The sequence below is a fragment of the Corvus moneduloides genome, chromosome 14, assembly GCF_009650955.1.
Source record: "Corvus moneduloides isolate bCorMon1 chromosome 14, bCorMon1.pri, whole genome shotgun sequence".
Classification (NCBI taxonomy): domain Eukaryota; kingdom Metazoa; phylum Chordata; class Aves; order Passeriformes; family Corvidae; genus Corvus; species Corvus moneduloides.
This window is the reverse complement of record NC_045489.1, coordinates 17,095,689-17,117,166: the sequence shown is the minus strand read 5'-3', so window position 1 is coordinate 17,117,166 and position 21,478 is coordinate 17,095,689. Positions and strand designations below refer to the sequence as shown.

Here is a 21,478-nt window from a genome sequence, read left to right as displayed (position 1 = left end):
TAAAATGATCCCTTTGGGATTAACGGCAGTTTTAAACACTTCTGAATGGGGACAGGGTCCAAGACCTGACCGTAAAATCTGGGTTTGAAAGGATTTAAAATAAATCCCCCGCTGCCCTAGTCTTGCTATTTAAAGGGGATTATCTAAGGGGTTTAGGAGCACACAGAGGACGGCAGGACAACCTGTGCACCTCAATCCCCTCAAAGACCCTCGGAAAAACTTTCTGCACCTCAGCTGCCAACTGCTTGAGGCTCACAGGACACCCTTCAGCTCTCACAGAGGGTACAACACAACCCCAAGTGAAGTTCAAGGCTCCAGTTGGATGTGTGGGGTTCACTCCCAGACATTCCCATCTGCTCTGGGGACGCTCCTGCAGCCGTGGCAGGGTTATTGGTGTCATTGTCCCCCACAACACCCTTTGTGGGAAAAAGCCACCCTGTGCCACTCAGACAGTGAGGGTTTTTTAATAAATACCTTTTTTTTTTTTTTTTTTTTTTTTGCACAGAAATATACCAAGTTTTACAGAATACAAACTGCAGGGATAATGACTGAGCATCAAAGACAGAGGATGCGGAGCACCCTTGTGTCTCCCTCCGGTGCTCTCCAGGCTCTGGCCCTGACGCTCGCTGCCAGGTCTCCCCATAACCCTGATCTGCTAAGGCTGGGGAGGGGACAGACAAGGTGCCAGCATGTCCTGCCCCAGGAACAGCTGCGCTGGGCAAGCCTCAGCTCTGAGCTGAGGGCACCGGCTGCGAGAGTATCGCTGGGGCCGGGCAGGATGCAGGCCACTGATGGATGGACAATAGCCTTTCGGTGCTGGTGGAGAGGCTGGTGCTGGGTGAACACCGGGTGGTGGCAGTGCTGGGAGTTTCTGGGCTGCTTCTGGGAGGTTGGAGCACAACCCTTGTTTTAATCCATCAGACATGACTGGGGAAGGGCAGTCCCACTGCTTGGACCCTAAAGGCAGCTGCCCAGGAAAAGGGGACACTCTGATCCCACAGCAAAGCACCCAGCTCTGCCCTGCTCTGGCAACACAACCACCCGAGCAGGGCTTGGCCCTGCTCCTATCAAGGCGTGGTCTTGTGGCTCCTGCCCCTGTCAACAGGACTTCCATGCCACACCCTGGACACCAAACCAGGTGGGGACCAGAGGAGAGTGGGGTCTCGCATTCCGCTTTGCCGACTCTGGAGGACAAAGAGCCCCAAAGAGAGGGGCCAGGCAGGGCAGAGAGGTTTGGGGTAGGGAGAGGGGAGGTTTGGCCTGTCTGCAGGCTCTCAGCTCTGGGGCAGACACCATATAGGCCACGCTCCAGGAGAGAGTTGAATCCCCACCACTTAAAGCCATGGAGACCACATTTGGCTCGGGGTCAAAGACGACGCCCTTGGCCAGCTCTGCAGCAGCCAGACCTCCAGCTGCTCAGCACCCACAGGGGGAAAGCAGAGAGCATCAGGAAAAGACCCTGCTACTCCAAAGTCACTTACCTCAGGTGCAAGACCACCACGAGCCCTTTCTCCCTTTCCAAAGGGATCTAGGAGATCAGAGAGCGTCTTCCTGACTGCTCCTCCCTGATCTCCACACAGCAAATATCGCTACAGGCACCACAGTGTGGACCGGGCTCCCCACTCCCACTTGGCAACAAATCCACATGTCCCCAAATACAGAGCTGGCCTCACCAACTGCGGGGATGGACAAAAACTTGCCACACCAATTCTGCATCCCCAACTCCTAACCAGAGCCCTGAGCAGTAGAACAGGGCCCAGTGAGGACGTGGGGTGAGGCTGGGCAGCAGCCCAGCGAGGCAGCAAGGCTGCTCTAATCATGGGAAATGTTATGTCTGTTTGAGGGGGAAGTGAGGAAATCAAATGCACCATGGGGAGACCCCCATGTTGAGCCAGGAACAAGCTGCTGCTCTGCTCTGGCTGCTACAGCACTTATGTGAGTGGGGAGTGAGGGGCAGGAGGTGGCTGGCTGGCTCCAGAGCCATCCCACAGCCCTGCCTCACCCCACCTGGGGACAGCTATTTTTGGTTAGGAGGGTAAGGCTATTGTGTGATGGCACCAGATTGTACAGGTGAGACGGAGGCCCGATGGACACCTGAAGGGGGTCCCAGGCACGGCGAAGGGAGGGTGGGTGGTGAGTGTGAGTGTGTGAAGAGGCAGGAGGGAGGCAGAGCCGCTATTTGCCCGCGGCAGGGGCCGTGGCCACGATCTCTTCGTACTTGGGCGGAGGGTCATTGTAGGACACGCTGGTCTCCTCGCCGCTGCTGCTCTCTGGGTGGCCCGTCACCTCCTCATAGGAGGGCGGGGGGGTGGCACTGGACAGTCTGGAGAGGACAGATACAGAATGCTCTGGTGGGCAGAGGGTGCCGTCTGGCTGGGGGGTGCCCCCGGCTCTGCCATCCCCAGCGCCCCGGTTGCTGGCTTCCCGCTGGTACTGGGTCTCCCCTTGGCTCTGCGACCGCTCCCGGTACACCATGACCCTGGGGAGGCTGCGGCCCGTCCGGCTGGCCAGGTAACGGTTCTGGGCATAGGAAGGGCGGTGGCGGGTGGCCTTTTGCAGCTGGCACCTCCAGATGATGAAGAGGGCGATGACTATGAGAAGAGCCACTCCCAAGAGGGGCACCACCACGTACATAGCGTCAGAGCGCTCCGTGCTGTGCCCGGGGTCCTTGACAGAGTACACAGAGCTGGTGTAGCCTTTCCAAAACTCCATCTGTGACAGGAACAGAGAAACAACCATCACATGCTGCAGGTGGGAGAAGGACCCCCTGACCACCACCAGCAATAATCACTGCCCTCCCCAGGCCCACAAAAGGGGCACCCCTTACACCTGAGGCGCTGTGGGAACAAACGCAAAAGGTCACGGGAACGTCCCTCAACAGCCCCCACACCGAGCAGGGAAAAATGTATTTCACACCAACCCCAGCCTAGAGAATCAAGGACAACAGCACAGATTTGCCACACGTGCCGTGGGAGCACCAGCTCAACCTGCAGCTGTGGGCAGGGTGTCCCAGCAAAACCAAGGTGAGGCCACTGCCTGGGAAAGGAAAGCCATGCTGGGAAGTGAGGCCACCACATGCTGCCTGCAGACAGAAGAGGACAAAGGGAACAGGAGAGGCTGTTCCCCCTGTGCTTTCCTTCTGTCTCCAGCTTGCTGAGGCGTGAGCCCTCACACATGCACTGGGGAGCAGGGCAGGACAAACGCACCGTCTTCTCCTTGTTCTCAAACACCTCCTTGACCTCCTCATAGCTGCAGACCTCCTCGATGCACTCCCGCTCGATGGTGCCCTGCCGGATCTCCTCCAGGAAGCCATTGGCTCTGGGAAAGCGTTTCAGGAGCGAGTGGGCATTCCTGGCCCCCAAGAACACTGCAACACACAAGGCAGAAATACGCTGAGCAGGGACAACCCCATGCCCACCCTCTGCCCAGCCAGGCTTTCCGCCCCAGCTTCCTGATGCTACATGCATCCCCAGCATCAAAAACCCAGGGCTACAATCAGGTAGGACAGCAGGCTGGACAGCCAAAGGGGCACAGAACTCTTGGGGTCTGCCCAGAGACATATGGCACCAGGAGCCCTTCTGTCAGGGCTGAGGTGCTAGAGACATCAGAAGCGGCAGCTGCAGCCACACAGGGCAACTGAGGAAGAGACAGAAGGCTCCAAAAATATTTGTTTTCAACCTTCTACCCCTGATGGATTTCATCTTTCTGCCCCATTGCTGCAGGGCAAGGGAGATCCGACCAGGAGCAAGACCCCACAGGGCTGGGACACAGAGCTCTGCCAGGACATGGGGCCAGCACTGAGAGGGACTCACAGCTCACGACAGTTCAAAACATGACAGCCTGCTGGAAGCTGGTGTCCCTGCTGCCAGCTGCTCAGGGTCATGCAAGCTCAGGTGGTATCAAGGACTCTGTTCAGGCCCTAGAAAAACCACTGTCTTCTCCCACGCCTAGGACAACAAGGGCAAACATCCCCAAAACACAGGGACAGCGCAGAGGGTTATGAGTCAGGGGCCTGAGCAACCTCTCCTCACAAGGCATCGCATTCTCATCCTCACTGTGTTTTGATGCAAAGGCTTCACAAACTTTGCTCTGCTCCCAAAGCCTGAGAGACTCCTCAAGTCTTCCCACAGCACATGCAGTCCTGAAGCCAGAGGGAGCAGGAACAGCACCTTCCTGCCTGCAAGAGAGACATCAAAGCCTCTCCCCCTCATATCCTGCAGGAGGGACACCTCCATGGGGTGCAAGAGGCAAGCACCTGCCAGGACCTGCAGCAGCACAGGAGGCAAAGAAGCTGTTGCTCAGAGAGCAGAAACTTCACACAAAACATGATCCTTCCAGGATCCAAACACGCATTTCATGAATGAGTGTCTCCACAATGCAGTTCAACACACTCAGTTGTAGGCTGGTTCCAGCTCTTCCCACCAAGCCACAGAATCCTGCTGCTTCCCTGGGGAAGATGAATCAGTTCAGCTGGGTGATCCACAGGAACCTATTTACCTCCTTCACCCTCAGGCTCAGTCTTCCACTGGATCAACACGGTGAACCCATTCACACAGCAACAGCATCAAAGGAGGCAGAGGGACAATCTCCCATCTGACCAGCTTGGCACTAACAAAATACTGGCTCCACAAGCAAAACAGTCAGTGAAAAGCCACCGACTTCTTTCCTTAGGAGCCTTTTGCCAGGGAGAAAGGCAAGTTTCCTTCTGCTTTACCTTCCATGTATGCTGCTGCTGGAACAATACAGCAAAGTATTTGTGAGAGTATTTGGAAATATCAACAGGTATTTCCAAAGATCGTGGTGTAAGAAACAACTACTACTGTGCTACACCATCCTGGGCTTGGAGGCACTGAGCTCCTTTTGTGCTGTGTAGGTGCATTTTCCCCTTGTGATTTATTAATGCCTTGCTTCTGTGAGAGAGTTTGCAGAGGGCTGAACCACTGAGGTGTGAATGAAGAGCAGCATGAATGATGTGAGTCACAGATCTTCCCTCAGAATCGACTTTATTATGCAAACATTTTTTTTTTTTTTTTTACAAGGACAACCAAAAAAGCATTTTCAAGAGGCACAGAAGGCATCTTGCAGAAGGGCAGGGATCAGCTTGCCTTGGCTTTCACAGCTGAGGAAGGCTATTCTGGCTGGAGAGGGACCAGGCTGGCAGGCTGACCTTCTCTTGAGCCTTTCCAGAAGGAGATGAAATTTTACAAAGACAACATTCATTCTGCAAATGTCCCATACTTTGCTGGAGAAGTCTGGCCTCACCTCCTTTGCCTCCCACCTTGATCAGGCCATGGTATAAACTCTCTCCTCCTTGGCACTTGAGCCTGAGACTCGGATTTCAACTTCCTCAGCACGTCTTAGAGCAACAAGCTTGGCTGCAGATCTCACTGTCAGGGTTTTCCATCCCTGCAGAAAGCAGTCACTGGACCCCTTCCCTGCTTTGTCGTGCTGAGCTGGCCACTATGGTGGGAAATAAAAACAGACACACAGGCAGGCAGGTATCACAAGCACTGTCCCAACTGCAAGCATGCTGTGACACAGGTGTGTGTCCTTCCCCACATGCAATTCCCCTCAGGGACATAGAAATGGCAGGAGAGCAGAAACTAAGTCACTGCTCCCTCCCCTCAAAGTGCAAAAAGCTCACACGTGGCTCGGGACCAGAGCAGGAAAGCCACTGAGCCTCTCATCTCCAGCTGGATCCCCGACTGACATGAAGAGCAGACAGCCAAGCAGGCCCTGTCCCCAAACCACAGGGCTGAGGGGACCTTCCAATGCCCAGCAGCCTCAATGCTGATCCCCTGTGCCTCTCCAAGCCTCCCCACACCAGCTGGAGAACCGGTGCTCAGGAAAGATCAGAGCTTTAGGCAGGGGAAGCAGGAGCAAGGGCTGGGTTCACCTCATCCCTGCTGGGTTTCCTGGGGTGCTGCTGGCACCTGGTGGACACAACCCCACACCTCAGCTGCCCTGCTTGGGGGGGACACCCTGGGGCTGCTTCTCTGGGGAAGGACTGTGGCTGTGCCTGCAGAGGGACAGCCAGGGCTGCCAGGGAGTGTGTGGTGGAGAACCTGCCCATGGCCACATCCCGCTCCTGCATATCAGGGTCACCATGAAGGGGACTGCTTGGCAGGAGTCACTGCCACCACAGGGAAATGCTGGTGAGCCAGCACCTGAGCTCTGGGAAGGAGAAAAAGCAGCAGTGGAGGAAGACAGGGACCCAGCTGGGCACCCTCCTCATTAACTGGAGATTAAAGCAGCCTTTTAAAAACACTGCCTGAAGATCTCTGCTCCCTCCCACTCCAAGCACAGCACAGATAATGAAAGAAGGCATACCTGTCATCCCTGGGGTCCTCCTCTTCCCCAGCGTGGCTACTGCCTCCACCTTCACAGCTGGCTCTGGCGACACTCCGAGCAAATCCCGAGATCCCAGACAGATCTCTCCATCTCCCCCTTCACCACTGCCATCCTCCTTAGGCTCCCATCACACCAGGGCACACAGCCTCCGTGCAGGCTGCCCAGGAGAGCGAGGAGGGAGGGTTGAGCTCAGCTCTGGACACTCCCTGTACCCTCGCCAGTCTCTGAGCCCATCTTTAGCACTGGCCCAGCACTGCTCTGGGTGTGCCACAGCGAGCTCAGGGTGGGGCTGAGCTCGGCAGCTTCCACAGAACACAGAGCCCCGCTGCCACCAGCCACACAGGGCAGTGTGGCCCCCAGGGTGGGCACTGGCAGGGTGCCAGTCATGGGCATGAGGAGCACTGCTGATGAGAGATGTCAGCGCAGACAGGCAGCCCTGAGAGCCCTGGGGAGGCCCGTCCTGCACAGCAAGCACCACAGAGACAGAAATCCTGCGGCCACCGGGTAGTCCCGGAGAGGTCAGACCTTCAGCACCTCCTCTCGACTCCCACCTTGCAGAGGGGAGAGAGAAGCACAAGTCAGGCCGGACCTCAGACCTCACCCAGGCCTAACAGCCGATGGCAGCTGCTCCCCACAGAGGATAACAGCCCCCAAAACGCACAGGCACCCCTTTCTTCAGAAGTGGCTGTCAAACATCCCCCTTCTTTCCTCCAACACCACCGCCACCTCTCTGTCTTGCCTGGGGAGCACTTACTTGCCATGCTGCCTCACTCGGCCAAGGGGGGGTCCTGCCTACCTGCAGGGAAGAAAACAGGAGAGTCACTGACAGCTTAAATTTCCAACCCCTCAAAGCCCAAACCTCCATCACCCAGGGTCAGATTCATGCAGAACGCATGGTGCTGAGTGGTGGACCCACGACAGATCCCAGCCAAGCAGTACCCCTGAAGAGAGCCAAGCATTCCAGCTGCCTCCCCACTCTTCACCTGCCTGGAGGGGCTGGAGGGGCTCAGGGCACCCTCAGCTCCCAGAGTGCTGGGGCAGGTCCCAGGGAGGAGCAGGGCCCTTGCAGATCAACAAAGCAAAAAAAGGAAGAACTGGATGAAGGACAGACCCCCATTTCTCACCAGCAGATGAGATGACCTGCATGTCAGAGACTGCTGGGAGCAGCCTGGCGCTCTCCCCTTCCACAAGAGATTGATGGATACAGGTGAAGCAATCATCCTATTTTAGAGCAACTTCACAGCCGTGCCAGCTCTCACTTCCGCAACTCCTACCCACAATCTGGCTGTTGGGCCAAGCTAAGGGCAGCAGCAAGAGTGACAGAGCTCCCTGCACACCCAGGATACAGCTCTCCAGCTGGAAAAGCACCTTTTGTCCTTCAAAAGCAAAACTAAACTGAACAAAACCCCACAGAAGTTAAACAAAGCCCTGCAAAAGCAAAGGATTATCTGCTTGTTTTCCATGCTTTGTCTTCTCCCTGTGCTCAGTGCCCCACGGATCAGACTGCCCTGGGCTGACTATTGCTGCATGTGACGCTGTGGCAAAGCCACAACTCTGTCTGGAGACAGAGGGGACGGGACTGCCCAGCTCCTACAGTGATTTATTGCAAATGAAGGAGCAAGCATGGTTAGAAACAGCAGGAACTAAACCACATGCTGGTCTCAGGTCCAGGGCTTTAGATACCCAGTTATTGCAGAAGCACTTGGATCTGCTCTGCTGGAGTGAGGTCAGGGACAGCACAGAGCCCTTCACAGGGTCAGCAGGGCTGGAAACACAGCTCTCCTTTCACACAGAAGACAGGCACACTAAAGGGCTGGTGCTGCTCACCAGCACACCTCACAACAGCCACCTTCCAGTAAATGGAGCACCTCTCCCTGCCAACATCAGGTTTGCTGTGCTTTCCAAGGCTCCTACACCGTAAGTGGCAAGAAGGCATGCAAGACTGGAGCTGTGTCCAGAGGGACAAAGCAGCTTCTTCCCAAGAGTTTTGGAAGCTCAGATTGCAAACCTCAGTCTGGAGACGAAGCAAGAGCGAGGGAAAGCAGCAGAGCACCAGAAGTACATGGCAGGGGTCTGCTGCTTCCTGTGCCCCACAGCCCAACCCCACTTCTCTGAGCCCTTCTGGGGGATGTGAGAGGCCTCTGGATCATTGCATTCCCCCACAGGGCATGAGCAGGATCTGAGCAGGGACCATCTGACCCACGTCTGCTGTCATCAGTTTTTACAAAAAGACCCAAAGCCCCAGGATAAAAGAAAGCACAGCACAGAGAACATGCCACAGTTCCCACACAAACCCTCGTTGTCACAGGCATTCCCCTCCTCTGACGGACAGGAGAACAAAGACACAGAAATAAGGATATTCCCGCGTCACACACCAGGCAACGAATTTAATGTTGTATAATTTAATTTACAGTCTTTCTTCCAAGTATCTGTGTCAATGCACCCAAGTGCCACAATCAGGGAGGTGCACACAACCCTCCAAGCACAAGCAATGCCGGTGAGAAGGGCAGATGCCCCAGACGCTTATTTTTATTTCCACAAGCTAATTCCTGGCCACTTCCCCTGGCTCCAGCAAGCAGGAAAAGCTGGAGCGCTGCACAGGCTGACGCCAAGGGGAGCAGCATCCCTCCTGCCCCCACGCAGGCTGAGAGAAGCCTGAAGCTGGAGGCTGACCTAGCAGACGCCCACCCATTCCCGATCCCCCCCGCTCCGGCTTCCCATCCTCTATAAATACCCCATCAATAGGAGGTTGCTAAGGCAACCGTGAGGAGGCGCGAGGGATGCAGCCATGGGAGTGAGGATGCTGCAGTCGCACATTTGTGTCTCCCCCAGGCTCCCCCCATCTCCGCCCCCGCTCCCGTCACTGATGCCAAAGGAGGAAATAGTGCCGGGGAAAACACGGTGCGCGCGTGGAGCCGGCCCCCCGCAGCCCCCGAGGGGACCTGGGGGTCCACACTGGGAGGTGGCAGCTCCTCGACAGGCTGGGAGGGGGCATAGGTGCAGGTCGGGGGGATCCACAGCCCCCAGTGACGCGCCACGGCGCGCAGGGAGGATGCTGACTGTGCCAGCATCACGTAGCCGCGGTGCCAGCGGCTCAGCTGGATCCCAGCAATATTGGGGGTTTTCCGTGCCAAGATCCACGGCGAGGAGAAGAGGCTACAGGGCAGGAAGCCTCGCCCTCCCAAAACAGCCTTCACACCCCATCCTGCTCCCTGGCTGGTCCTCACGCTGCCCCGGCAGCCCCCAGCCCGGCTCCTCCGTGCCCAAACCCAACTCCAAATTATTCCCACTGTACTCAGCTTCCAGAGCCCCCCCACGGCAGGGACCCCCCAGCTCATCTGTCACCCTGCAGCAGGGACTCCCAGCTCACCTGCCCAGGTGTGCAGGGGCTTTCCAGTCACCCCTCAGCTTTCAGTGCTACCCCACGGCAGAGCCCTCAAGCCTGTCACCCCACAGCAAAGCCCTCAAGCCTACCTGTCACCCCACAGCAGAGCCCTCAAGCCTACCTGTCACCCCACAGCAGGGACCCCCAGCTCACCTGTCACCCCACTGCCGAGACCCCCAGCTCACCTGCCGCCCACGGCAGAGCCCCCCAGCCTACCTGTCACCCCATAGCGGGGTCCCCTTCCTCACCTGTCACCCTACATCAGGGACCCCCACGTCACCTGTCACCCCACAGCGGTGTCCCCCAGCCCACCTGCCCGGCTCCGCGGGGGCTTTCCAGCCCCACCCTTCACCCCCACCGACACATCCCCCTCGTCACCGCCGTTCTGCTCTTCCCCGCGCGTCCAGACACGCCGCGCCAGTCCCACGGCTCCCGGCTCCCCCCTCCACGGCCCCAGCCCTTCCTTCCCGGTCCAGCCCCCCAGCCGCGGTCCCACAGCTCCGCTTTCCAGCCCCGGCCCCCGCTGCCGCACCCCGGTCCCCGCCGGTACCTCATGGCGGCCCCGCGCCCGCCGCAGCCGCTCCCTCCCGCCGACAGGCAGGGGAAGGGAGGCCCCGCCCCCGACACGCCCCCTCCCTCCCCTCGGCCAATCGCGCCTCTCCGCGGCCCGCGCGCGCCGCCTTCCTCCTGCAATGGGAATGCGGGGCGGGGAAGTGGGCGGGGCCGCACGCTCCTCCCCCAGCTCGCGACGGACCGACAGCCAATCAGAGCGGGCTGCGGCTGCCGGGCGGTGCCGCGGCGGCCGCTGGGAGTCGTAGTCCTGAGCCCCGCCGCGGTCCCGCGGAGCGCGGGCGCGGCCCGGAGGCGGCCCCGGGATGAGCCGGAGCCCCGGGCGGGTCTGTTCCCGCTGCCGCACGCAGCGCTGTCTGCTTTCCCCTGCCTGTTGCCTCACGCCGGCCTGCTGAGGCCGGGGCTGCCAGCATGCCGCGGGTGTCCTGCGGCCACATCTTCTATCGCCTCCTTCTCTTCATCATCCTCCTCTTCTTCTTCCTCCTCCTCCTCCTCCTCGCTGCCCGAGTCCTCATAAAAGAAGAGGGTGGCCTGCACCGGGAAGTTCTCCAGCAGCTTCTCCCCCACGCTGTACAGGTGGTCAAAGGCCTTGGACTTGGGCCAGAGGAGCCTGCGTGGGGAGAGCCGGGGTGAAGCCGCGCCCGCCGCGCCCGCCCGAGGCCCCGGTGCCAGGGCACGTACCTGACCGGGTGCTGGAAGAACGCCAGCGCTTTGCTGGGACCGCCGTCCCCCTCCGCTGCCCGAGCCCGAGCCTGAGCCTGAGGAGACACAGCCGGGTGGTACCCGGGCTCCCGCTGCCCCTGCCCGCAGGGCGCACGGGCTGGCACCAGGGTGCCCTGTGCCCGAGCCCCACACACCCAGCAGCTCCCCCCTCCCCTGCCCCTGAGCTGAGGCACTCACACCTCCGCAAGGAAGCTGGCATCTACCCCCACACCCTCCTGACAGGCTTTTTGCCAGTGTAATCTCTCCCCCGTGCTCAAGAGCTGTTGCCCAGGCATCCCACTAACCCCCTGAGGAATGCCCGCCCGGCCTGGGAACAGGGGACCCTTTCAGGCTCCCGTGGGGGGGCTGTTGTGGCCGTGTCCCCCCGGGGGGGGTCAGCCTGGCCCTGTCCCAGGAGGCTGCCTGGGGCGCGGGGTGATGCTCCAGGGGAGGTGGGCACGGCACAGCCCGGGGGCAAAGGACTCTGGGGTGACGGACTCTGGGGCGAGAGGTTGGTTTTCTGCTAACAACAGGGACCCCAGCCTCATGGGCATGGGGACAGGACACACAGGAGGGAGTGCCAAACTCACGGGGTCCATCTCCTCCCGCCGCGTCCCGGGTCCCTCCTGGGCTCGGGGCAGCCACGGTCTCCAGAGTGGAAGGGCTCTAGGAGAGAGAGCCGGTTCAACGCCACAGCCACTCACCCTGGCCCGCTCCCCTTTGCCTTGAACCTTGCACCTTTGCCTTACACCGCAGCCCCACAGCTTCACACCAACACCCTCTGTCCCACCCATGGCGCTGGGATCAGAGCGGTCCCCAGCACCGCAGCCTTCACCGAAACCCAGCTGGAGCCTCCCCATCCCACCTTCCACTCCCCCAGCCCGCCCCGCTCCCCCCAGCCTGCGCGGCACCCATCACCTTGCCCCTTGCTCCAGCCCCAGGGGTGGGCAGGCACTGGCCACAGGCACCCGGAGCCCGCGGGCAGTCAGGCAACAGGCAGCAGCTTCCATGGTGGCAGGCGACGCTGTCCCCTCTGACGCTGCACACCCTCGGTGGGGACACATTTATAGCTCTGCCTCGGCTGTGACTCACAAATTCTTTGGGGCAGGGAAGCGAGGGGCTGGGGGTGTGGGGACAGCGGTCCCCGCGGTGTGAAATTTGTCCCAGTTGTGTAAACAGAGGGCCGGGGGGAGGCTGGGGGCGGAGGGGCTGCGATCTCTGGTGGAAAAGCAAAACACAAAAGGGAAAAGTTGGACACCGTTTGTGAGAAAATCCACGGGGGGGAACAGGGGAGGGTAGAGACAATTAACAAGGATGATTAAGTGCTCTTTGTAGCCATTTGCATAAGGGGGGGGCGATGGGAAAGGGATGGGGAGTGGTGGGGCAGCATGATGGGCATGGGACAGTGCAATGGGATGGGACTGTGTGTTGGGCATGCCATGGGGACAAAGTGGTGGGCTTGTGATGGGGACAGCACAAAGGACATGATGAGGACAGTGACGGACTACAGTGGTGGCAACCAGGAGGCAGGTGATGACTCGAGAGAGGCTCAAGAGCAGACAGGGAGGGAAGACACATGGCAGGGATGGATCCCAGGCACTAGCAGGGCAATGGTCTTGCTCAGGCATCCATGGCCCAGCACCCCAGGGAGCTGCCAGCTCCCATTTCCACAGATGGGAGAGCACTCACTTGCCAGTGCTCCCTGCGCTCTCCTTTGAGTTTTTGAGATGTGGACCACACCAGGAGGTACAGAAAAGCTTCTCAATATGAGGATACAAGTCTGATACCCTCTCTCCTGTCCCCAGCACTGCCACACATCCCATCCCTGCCCACTGCTCCTGCCCAAGCACTGAAGGCAAAGTGCCCCTGGCAGACAGGTCACCTCCCGCTCCTGGGAGAGTTTCAGTTTGGGACAAGGAAAGAAAATAGCAAATGGTCCCTGCTGTAGCTCTGCTATCAGCATCCAAACACTGCTGTCCAAATGCTGGCTGGACCCTGCTCAGCTCCAAGCACAATTTGTCACCAGGGGCCCTCCCTGTCCCTCTCCATCTGTGGCAGCCGGTGAGCAGGAGGGGGCACGGGGCCAGCACAGCTCTCATTACCTTCCCCATTTGCTCCTCATTTGGGCCAGTAGTCTTACAACAACAAACCCCGTGGAGGACAAGCAGGGCCAGGAAGAGGAAACCAAAAGCCCAGGCTGGCTCTGAGGAGTGGAAAACTCAACCTGCTGGTGTTTCACTGCCCCTCCAATCCCAGTACAGGCAGCCCAGCCCAGAGTGGACACACGGATGGTGGCACAGTCACCTGCCTGCCACTAAGGCTGTCCAGAAGGATGACAACAAGCCTCAAACCTGAACCCATTAGGTGAACCTACCCCAATAATTCATAGACAACAAGCAAAACAAGGCATCCCAGCTCCCCAATCCTTCCCGACACCCAAAGGGTTTAATTTTGATCTGCAATAAGCCTCTGATCCAGGCGGAGATTTGCAGGTGGATTGTGCAAAGCTGTGGCTGAACAACTGCAGCCCCTGATCCCCTGGGCTGGGGCCCTGGCTGCTCACCCTGCCCCGAGCAGCTGCCTCCAGTCCTGGGTGACCCCCGGCTGCAGCCACTCTGGGTCCCACCCTGCACCTCCAGCCACCTCCGTAAGTACCACAGGGCTCCCTCCCGCACCTTTCTGCCAGCACCCGGAGCACTTCAGGTGTTCCTTTTCCAGCAGCTGAGACAGTGTGGGAGGTCTTGGTTAGTGCACAGGAGAAGAGATGGAAAGTTGGGAAACTTTGGTGCCAAGCATTTGAGGTGGCAGCGCGGGGGACGGAAGCAGAGGGGAGGCCCTGGGTGGTGGCAGAACGCTCAGCCAGGAGCATTGCCAGGGTGAGGGAGGCCACTGGCCGCGGTGCCGGGGCTCAGCCCGATTTCGCAAGGCACCGAAGGAGGAGGAATTTTGAAACAAAGCAGAGAGAAAACAAACCATCCCTCTCCACCACCGCTGCCAACCCCCGCCCCCCCGCCCGTGTGCAGGGCTGTGGATGGGAGGTGGCGCAGGCACAAAATCCCATCAGGAGCTGCACCCCGAACTGCTCACCCCTGTGCAGGACAGGTTGCCCTGCTTGGCTGGCATGCTTCCAGGAAGCATCCCAAAGGAGATGCTTGAAGCAATTCTGCCCTCCGTGGGCCTCCAGGCTCTCCTGGGGATGCAGGTGTCACTGTCACATGCATCCCTCTCCATCGTTGTCCCCAGCAGCACAGAAAGGCTGATATCCATGGTTCAATCTCAGGTGGCCACGTCCTCTTGTCCCAAAGGAGCCTCAGCAGCTCGGGGTGGGTCGTTGGTGACTGCAGGTGCCTTGGGTGAGCCTCATGCAGATGGGGACGAAGTGCCATCCCCTTTCCTCAGCTGGGGGAGCTTCGGGTTCACCACCAGCAGGTCCCAAATAAGATGGTGCAGACATAGCTTTCGGCTTCCTCGGCTCAGGGTGTCACAGAAGACAAAGGACCTCGAGGAAAGCAGCGGGCACTTTCCCCTCACCAGCAGCTGGCTCTCCATCCCTGCCCGCGGCGTCAGTGCAGGGGAGGGCTTTGGCGTCCTTCCTGGGCAGTGCTGCTCTGCCTCTCGAGCCTGGCTGGGGAGATAGCGGAGGTGAAAGGGCGCTTGGCGCTCCTCCACGGGCTTGGGTCAATCGTTAATCGGGGAGGGATTGCTCTCCACTGTCGCAGGTAACCTCCCCTCGGCTCCCACCCCGCACAAAACAAGCACCCCCGGCAGCGGGGTGGAGCTGCAGCGCTGCGAGCGGAGCCTCTCGCAGGGCCATGGGAACGTGAGCACACGGGAGGGACCTGGGCGAGAAGCTGCGAGCCCTGGGTAGGTGACAGAGGTGACAGCCAGCCCCCACCATGGTGTCCATGGGGCTCCAGCTGCTGGGCTACACCGTGGCTTTCCTGGGTTACATCGGCACGCTGACGGCCACACTGCTGCCCAGCTGGAAGACCAGCTCCTACATCGGCTCCAGCATCGTGACAGCCGTCAGCTTCACCAAGGGGCTGTGGATGGAGTGCGCCACGTACAGCACGGGCATCACCCAGTGCGACATCTACAGCTCCCTGCTCAACCTGCCCGCCGACATCCAGGCGGCCCAAGCCCTCATGGTGAGCTCCTGCGCCGTGTCCTCCCTCGCCTGCCTGCTCTCCGTCGTGGGCATGAGGTGCACCGTCTTCAGCCAGGGCTCGCCGGGCAAGGACCGGGTGGCGGTGGCGGGCGGCGCAGTCTTCGTCCTCGGGGGGCTGCTCTGCTTCATCCCGCTGGTGTGGAACATCCACGTGGTGCTGCGGGATTTCCGCAACCCCGTCCTCCCCGACAGCATGAAGTTCGAGCTCGGGGAGGCTCTTTACCTGGGCACCATCTCCTCCCTCCTCTCCCTCATCGGCGGCTTCATCCTCTGCACCTCCTGCCCTGCCCGGGACACAACCACCGCCTACTCCAGCGCCTACCAGCCCCAGCTGCTGGCGAGCAAGAGCCCCCGGCCCTCTGTCAGCCAGGTGCAGAAGAACAAGAGTGAGGTCAATTCCTACAACCTGACAGGATACGTGTAATGGCTGCAGGTGGGAACCAGGCTGGCGCTTCTCCCGGCTCCCCAGAGCGTCCGGGCTGGCACCAAGGGGACGCGGTAAGAGCAGAGGACACGGTGGCATCGCCCGTGCTCAGCCCTCTCACGTGCTGGGGGGGGTTGACCCCGCTCTCTCCCTGGGATTCTGAGAGCCTTGTGACTGCTTGGAGATCCCAGCTGGTGGCTTACATTGATGAAGGACCCTGAATCCGGCTTCTGTTCCCTACTCCATGCTGCCAGCTCACAGGCAGCTCCTGGCACAGCTGGACCCCAGCCTGCAGCCCCAATGAACCTACCTGGAAGGGGGGAGTGGGCTTGTGGCCCCAGGGACCAGCCCGCTGGCCATGGAGGCATCACAGCGGGGTCAAGGGCGTGTGCGTGGGTCTGGAGTCACTGCTGGGGAGGTTGAGTGCTGGTTGCAAACCGATGTCGCAATAAATATGTCTTTCTAGCCAGACTGTGTCCCAGCTTTTCTCTGGCACCGAGGGACCAGCAGGGGGGCTGTGGTGGGGGCCAAGATGTGAAAGTGGCCCTTGCTGTGGCACAGCTGATGGCTTTGTCACCCAGGAGCCCAGGCAGGTGGGAGCACTGCTGAGGGGGAGGAGGGCCACTCCCTGGTACAGTTTGTCCCTGGGCACCACGCTGGGAGGTTGCCATGCACCACTACTGCCAGGGTGCCAGCAGGGGCAAACAGAGCTCCCTGTGGGCTAATAGCAGGCAGCACCTTCCCTTCTGTCTCCCCTTCTGCAGGTGTGATGAGACTGGGGTGCCCACAGGGGGATTCATTGCCCCTGTGAGGCACACCCAAGTCCCCAGGTGGTGGGGAGCTCTGGCACTCCCCCATCCCCATCCCAGTGAGCACTGGCACCCTCGGGGCAAACACGGTCCCAAGGACCAGAGGCAGCTCCTGGCCATGGTGTAGGCTGAGCAGCTGCAGAGAGATCTCACAGGCAGGTCCTGAGCCCCGAGGTGCTTGAAAGGCATGTTTTGGGAGAAAAATGCCACCAGTGAGACACTGGAAAGCTGTAAGGGATAGGCTGTGGAGGGACAGGCTGCGTGGCTGCAGCCCTGCACGGGAGCAGCAGCATGACATTCACACAGGCTGCTGGTGGCACTGGGGGATGCTGGGCACGTGCAGGAGGAGAGGAGGTGCAGGCCCAGCCCCACAGCCCACCGAGGAGCAAGTACATCTTAATCCATCTGATGTACCACTGCCCCACGTGAGAGAACCCCCACTCTGCCGTGCCACAGCACAGGGCCACCCAGGGATCCCCTTGCCCTGGCTCTCTGTCCCTCAGGGAGCAGGAGCCCTTGGTCTACCTGCTGACCCCTCATAAAGCAATTTAGATTAGGCCATGGAGAGGAAGGGACCATGCTCCCCACTCAAACGTCACCATCGTCACCCTTGCACCAGTGAAATCATATTTGCTGTGGGGTTAACACGCTCCTGATAACGTTGGGTCACGCTTTCTCCCCTCCTCAGAGAGCAAGGAGCCACACGGGGACCCATCCCCAGGGTGACACTCGCTGGAGGGCACCAGGGTGGATCTCAAGGCAAAGGCCAGAGGCCCCATTTCCATGGCCAAGGGACAAAGCACAAAGCACAGCCTCAACCCTGGACCAGCTGAGTTATTTATTCCTGCCCCAGGGAAAAGAGTGCCTGGGGCATGCAGGAGGCTTAACCTGCTGGCTACAGCCCCCCAGGAGATGCTGCAAGTTCTGAGGGTCCTTTGGCCATAAATGTTTTGTTTCTGGGCAGCTGGTGGAGAGAGTGGGAGAGAAAATAGCTGGTACAAAAGGTCACACCTTAAAGAGGAGGAATTCCCGGGCGCTAGGTCCTTGCCCCTCACCTCCCACCCCTGTCTGCAGGCAGAGGCTGCGTTAATTAAACAAAGGGGCATTTGAAACGCTCCGTTCAGAGCTTGATTGGTGCTGGCCTTATTAATGCTTTAATTCAAGCAGCAGAAGGGAAGCTTCCCCCAGAAGGAGAAGGGCAGCTGGCACAGGCAAGGGCAGGCAGAGCTCAGAGCTCGGGTACAGAAACACCCGTCACACTGGAACAGGGACCAGCCTTTCCCCAGGCCCCCGTGCCACCAGCCCCACCACAGGGGAGCCCCGGAATTAAGCAGTGGGTGGGGTCAGGGAGGGGAACGTTTCTCCCCTCCAGCTTCCCTGACCTTCAATGTGAATGCACCCAAAGATGTAAAACTTGGCTACAGGGTAAGGCAGGTTGACGCAGATTTTCCACTTGGGAAGGAGGATGGGGAAGGGGAGGGGAGGACACTGGGTGCAAGGATGGTTAGTGGTTATCTCTGCATCACGCAATAGCCACGTTCCTCATTATTGATAAACCAGGTTCCTGAGGGCAGCCTGGATGTGGCCCAGCCTAGGGACAGAGAAAACAGGAGCTCAGACTGTCCCACAGGGCAGCTGTGCTGATGGTGAGCATGAGTGAAGTGATGGAGCTGAGCCAGCCCCTCAGATGGCCTCTTGCCCCTTACCAGCTCAGTGGGAAAAGCTGAGGGTGCTCCAGAATTCCCTGCAGGAAAGGTGCAGGGGAGCCCAGCCAAGTTCAGGACAAGATGGGCACCCAGGGGCAAAGCAGGGGTGGGAAGAGGGCTGGGTGGGGAAGAGCTCTCTCCTTCTCAAGCCCTCATCTCACAGGATGGTGTGGTGGAGTGGGGAGCCTTGCACCCCTCACTGGAGGGCCAGGCTGCAGTGACTAATCCCCTGTCATAAGGAAACGAGTCGTTCATTCCCCTCTCCTTTTCTTGCTCTGGATGATGCCTCGATGGAAGAAAGGGGGCAATAAAATACAACGTGCCCTTATCTTCAAAAGCAATAGAGGCACTATAAATGTTCAGTACACCCCAACCGTGGATCAGGGACTGCAACCTCATCAGCTGGTCACGAGAAACATGCAAAAAGTCACAACTTCTTCTTCCAAAGAGGGAACGACTCAGCCCATCTCTAAGGCCCTTGCATCCAGCCCTTGCCCACCAAGCACTGCCCCACAGCAGGGCTCTGCTGCTGCCAGGTGCAAGCAGAGCCTCTTCTCATGCACAGCACTGGGCAGGGATGCCTGGAGAAAAAAGGGCACAGGTTTGCCCCAGACCCACCAGAATCACACACCTCCTGTCTCCCTGGGGCTCTCCACAAGAGCAGAGCTCAGCTCCTTCTGGCATCCCCAACCTGCTTCTCATCCCTGCCTAGCACAGCTGACCTGGAGCAGCAGCAAATAATCCGTGCAAGCTCTCTGGGGAGTATCAGGCCACGTGCTGGGAGGGCCCCTCTCTGCTCGCAGCCCCCAGGAATTGCTCAGATAGGAGAGATGGGAGCGGGAAGGAAATTCAGGCCAAGTTCCTAATGGGCTGAGGCACTTGGAAAGGGCCAGCACATTCCTCCACCCTCTCCCCAGCCACAGCACACTCCCAGCTGCCTCCCACGCCGTGTCAGAGCCTCCTGGCCCCTCAGCAAGCCAGGGCTGATATGGAAGATCGCCCATGGCTTTGCAGCAGCCTTTTCAGGAGCAGCAGAGGGTACACAACTGAAAGGGACTGCTCCCAGACACTTCAAATCCTGACTCCCAGGCCAGGCTCAAGTCACACACTGGTGGGAATGGGAGAGGCACTCCCTGCCCCAGCTATGACCCAGACCCCACATGAACCCAGGAAAGAGCCTCATGGATTCACCTCTGGGCATCTGTGGTGCTCAGCTGGCAATTGCACTCCCATTTTAACTCCAAAGGCTTCCTGCCCTCCTGAAGCCATGGGGATGGCCCTGTCTGGAGTCAGGGCAGACAAGCCAGGCTTGTTGGTGCCTGGTTCTCCTGGTCCTGATGGGAGACCTTGCAAGGGAGGTGAGAAACGAGCTCCTCTTTGGAAAAACACCTTCCATCAGAGGAAAAACTGGTGCACAAACTCATGGCTTTCCACAGCATCCCAGAGGAGACCTGTTTAAAGGCACTTTAAAGGATCTTTCAGTCTTTAAGGAGAGATATGAGGGAAACAGGGCAGACTGAACTCCATGACACTGCAGGGGACAGAGGCCTTTGGGTGCACCGAAGGAGATTGCTAGAAAGCACCTTCCTGTTTGAACAACAGCTCAGAAATCTATCAGGAGGGTTATAAAAGGTGTTTATCTCAGAAAACCTGATACCCGTGCAGAGGACACAGCAGTTTGATCTTCAGGCATTACATTAACATCACAATCAGGTTGTTCCGTAGTAATTTGAGTCTAATCTCTACCAGAGGAGCTTCAGGTTAGTGATCTCAGCAATCCTCATGTACATGCAATCTGTAGCAGCAAAAAAAGGCTTTGTAGTAGAACCCACACCAATTCAGGGAGCAAGACATACTTCTATAGTGGGACAAACGTAAGGTCTTCCAGGGATTTTAACAGAAATATTGGGGAAAACATACTCCATCTCCAAAATCTGCCAAAATCTGCTTTGGAGAATTGGTTTAGAGAATTGCAGAGAAATTGTCCTGCCCCCTCGACAGCTCCACTGCCAAGTGATGGTTCCACAGCACCACGCTGGACAGAAGAGAGGAAGACCAGAGGATCCCAAATGCCTTGGCATGGACAAACTGAGCTGCCACCACTTTAGCAAGTCTACAGAGTCATCCCAAGCAACCTCTGCCATCCCCTTGCTTGAGGTCACCAACATTTTGTCAGCTGCTTACAAAAGTTCACTCCTAGAAGGGGCTCAGACTCCAGGCACAGCTGAGCCCCTCCAGGCTCTCTGCTAAGCACCAAGTGTCTGGAAGAAACAAATCACCCCGTAAGCAGACAAACCAGGGGGGCTTCACCAGCTTTGAGGTTGCCTTTTAGCTCTACTCAGAATTTCAGGGTGTGCTTTGGATGAAGTTTTTCCCACACTGGTAAACTAATCTTTCTTCAAGTCAGGTGTCTTTTTTCACAGAACTTACAACACTCTCTATTTCTGGGATGTCCGGCCTGCTAAAAAAGGCTGAAAGCAGAACAAGACTCACGTCAGAAGCAGCATGATTGCCTGGAACTCACTTTCCCAGAAAAGCTGTCTCTCTAGGTTTCTCAGGTCACTGGAGCAAAGTCCCACAGCACTACCCGGCAGGTGCTCCCAAGATTTCTCCAACAGATGCATTTTCATTACCCAAATTTTTAGCTCTTTCCTTTTGAGGGCGTGGGCACAATTTCAGCCTTCAGTATTTTTCAAGGCATAGAAAAGCCCAGAGACTCTGCAGGCATTACAGAGCTAAGGGCAGACCTCAGCTGTCCCTGGATCCACCACTGTGATGCTCCAGTGCCCTTTGAGCTATTCCAGTACACTTTTACAGGAATGAGGGCACTGTTCTTTGCCTCAGGTTCTTCCCCAGCTGCCACAGAAGCCAAGCACACACCCCACAGAGCACTGGGAGCCTCTGATCCTCCCACGACTGAATGCCTCCTCCTCAGCCTTCTGCCCTTCCCCAACACCCTTTATTTTAATGGTGTTTCCAGATTGTGAACTGGCAGGGCGTTTCACCCCAGGCCTGGCTGCTGGCTGGGACAAGGCTCACTCCACCTCTCTGCTGCCCAGGGAGGCAGCAGGGAAGAGGTATCAGAGAGAAAAACAATGAGCTCCTTGTTTTCAAGGCAAGGAGAGAAGGCTTCAGGACCAGGGACACCCTTGGCAAGGGAAAGGATCTCCCTGTTACAAGGCAAAGCCCCTGGAAGGGGAAAGTGGCTCCCAGAACAAGTCCCCATAGCCCAGCCCAGAGAGCTGCCGGGATCCTGCTAACACACCACAAATTTCCAGCCCCCCAAATTTCCTGACACCCCAGGGCCTGCTCACAAGCAAGGGTCTTGCTGTGGGTTACGGCCTCCTTCCCAAAGCTCAGGAA

General features: G+C 58.4%; 2 protein-coding genes across 11 annotated transcripts; one reads left to right on the top strand and one right to left on the bottom strand.

Annotated features, from left to right (window-relative positions):
• Positions 1 to 439: 439 nt before the first annotated feature.
• Positions 440 to 11,003, bottom strand: PRRG3 (proline rich and Gla domain 3). 10 transcript variants are annotated; one of them, XM_032124139.1, is made up of 4 exons: positions 10,287 to 10,354; positions 7,106 to 7,147; positions 3,207 to 3,367; positions 440 to 2,712 (listed from the first exon to the last, which is right to left on the bottom strand). In XM_032124139.1, exons 2-4 carry the CDS (start codon positions 7,110 to 7,112, stop codon positions 2,176 to 2,178), a joined length of 705 nt encoding a protein of 234 aa, XP_031980030.1. In that variant the 5' UTR covers positions 7,113 to 7,147; positions 10,287 to 10,354; the 3' UTR covers positions 440 to 2,175. The 10 variants fall into 10 exon arrangements, 2 of the variants coding, with proteins under 2 accessions (XP_031980030.1, XP_031980029.1); XR_004243062.1 differs by lacking the exons at positions 440 to 2,712; positions 3,207 to 3,367; positions 10,287 to 10,354 and adding exons at positions 4,985 to 5,460; positions 6,331 to 6,902; positions 10,988 to 11,003; XR_004243061.1 differs by lacking the exons at positions 440 to 2,712; positions 3,207 to 3,367 and adding exons at positions 4,985 to 5,460; positions 6,331 to 6,902 and having other exon boundaries at positions 10,287 to 10,351.
• A 2,552-nt stretch (positions 11,004 to 13,555) lies between these two features.
• On the top strand, positions 13,556 to 16,071 carry CLDN2 (claudin 2). The gene is made up of 2 exons (XM_032124140.1): positions 13,556 to 13,655; positions 14,728 to 16,071. Exon 2 carries the CDS (start codon positions 14,905 to 14,907, stop codon positions 15,598 to 15,600), a length of 696 nt encoding a protein of 231 aa, XP_031980031.1. The 5' UTR covers positions 13,556 to 13,655; positions 14,728 to 14,904; the 3' UTR covers positions 15,601 to 16,071.
• The last annotated feature ends 5,407 nt before the right edge of the window (positions 16,072 to 21,478 follow it).

Bases quoted from the DNA above. Each gene is read 5' to 3' on its own strand.
- CLDN2 (XM_032124140.1), top strand. From the start codon at position 14,905: ATGGTGTCCATGGGGCTCCAGCTGCTGGGCTACACCGTGGCTTTCCTG.
- PRRG3 (XM_032124139.1), bottom strand. The intron at 2,713-3,206 runs GTGCGTTTGTCC...TTCCTGTCACAG, and splicing joins TTGAGAACAAGGAGAAGACG to ATGGAGTTTTGGAAAGGCTA.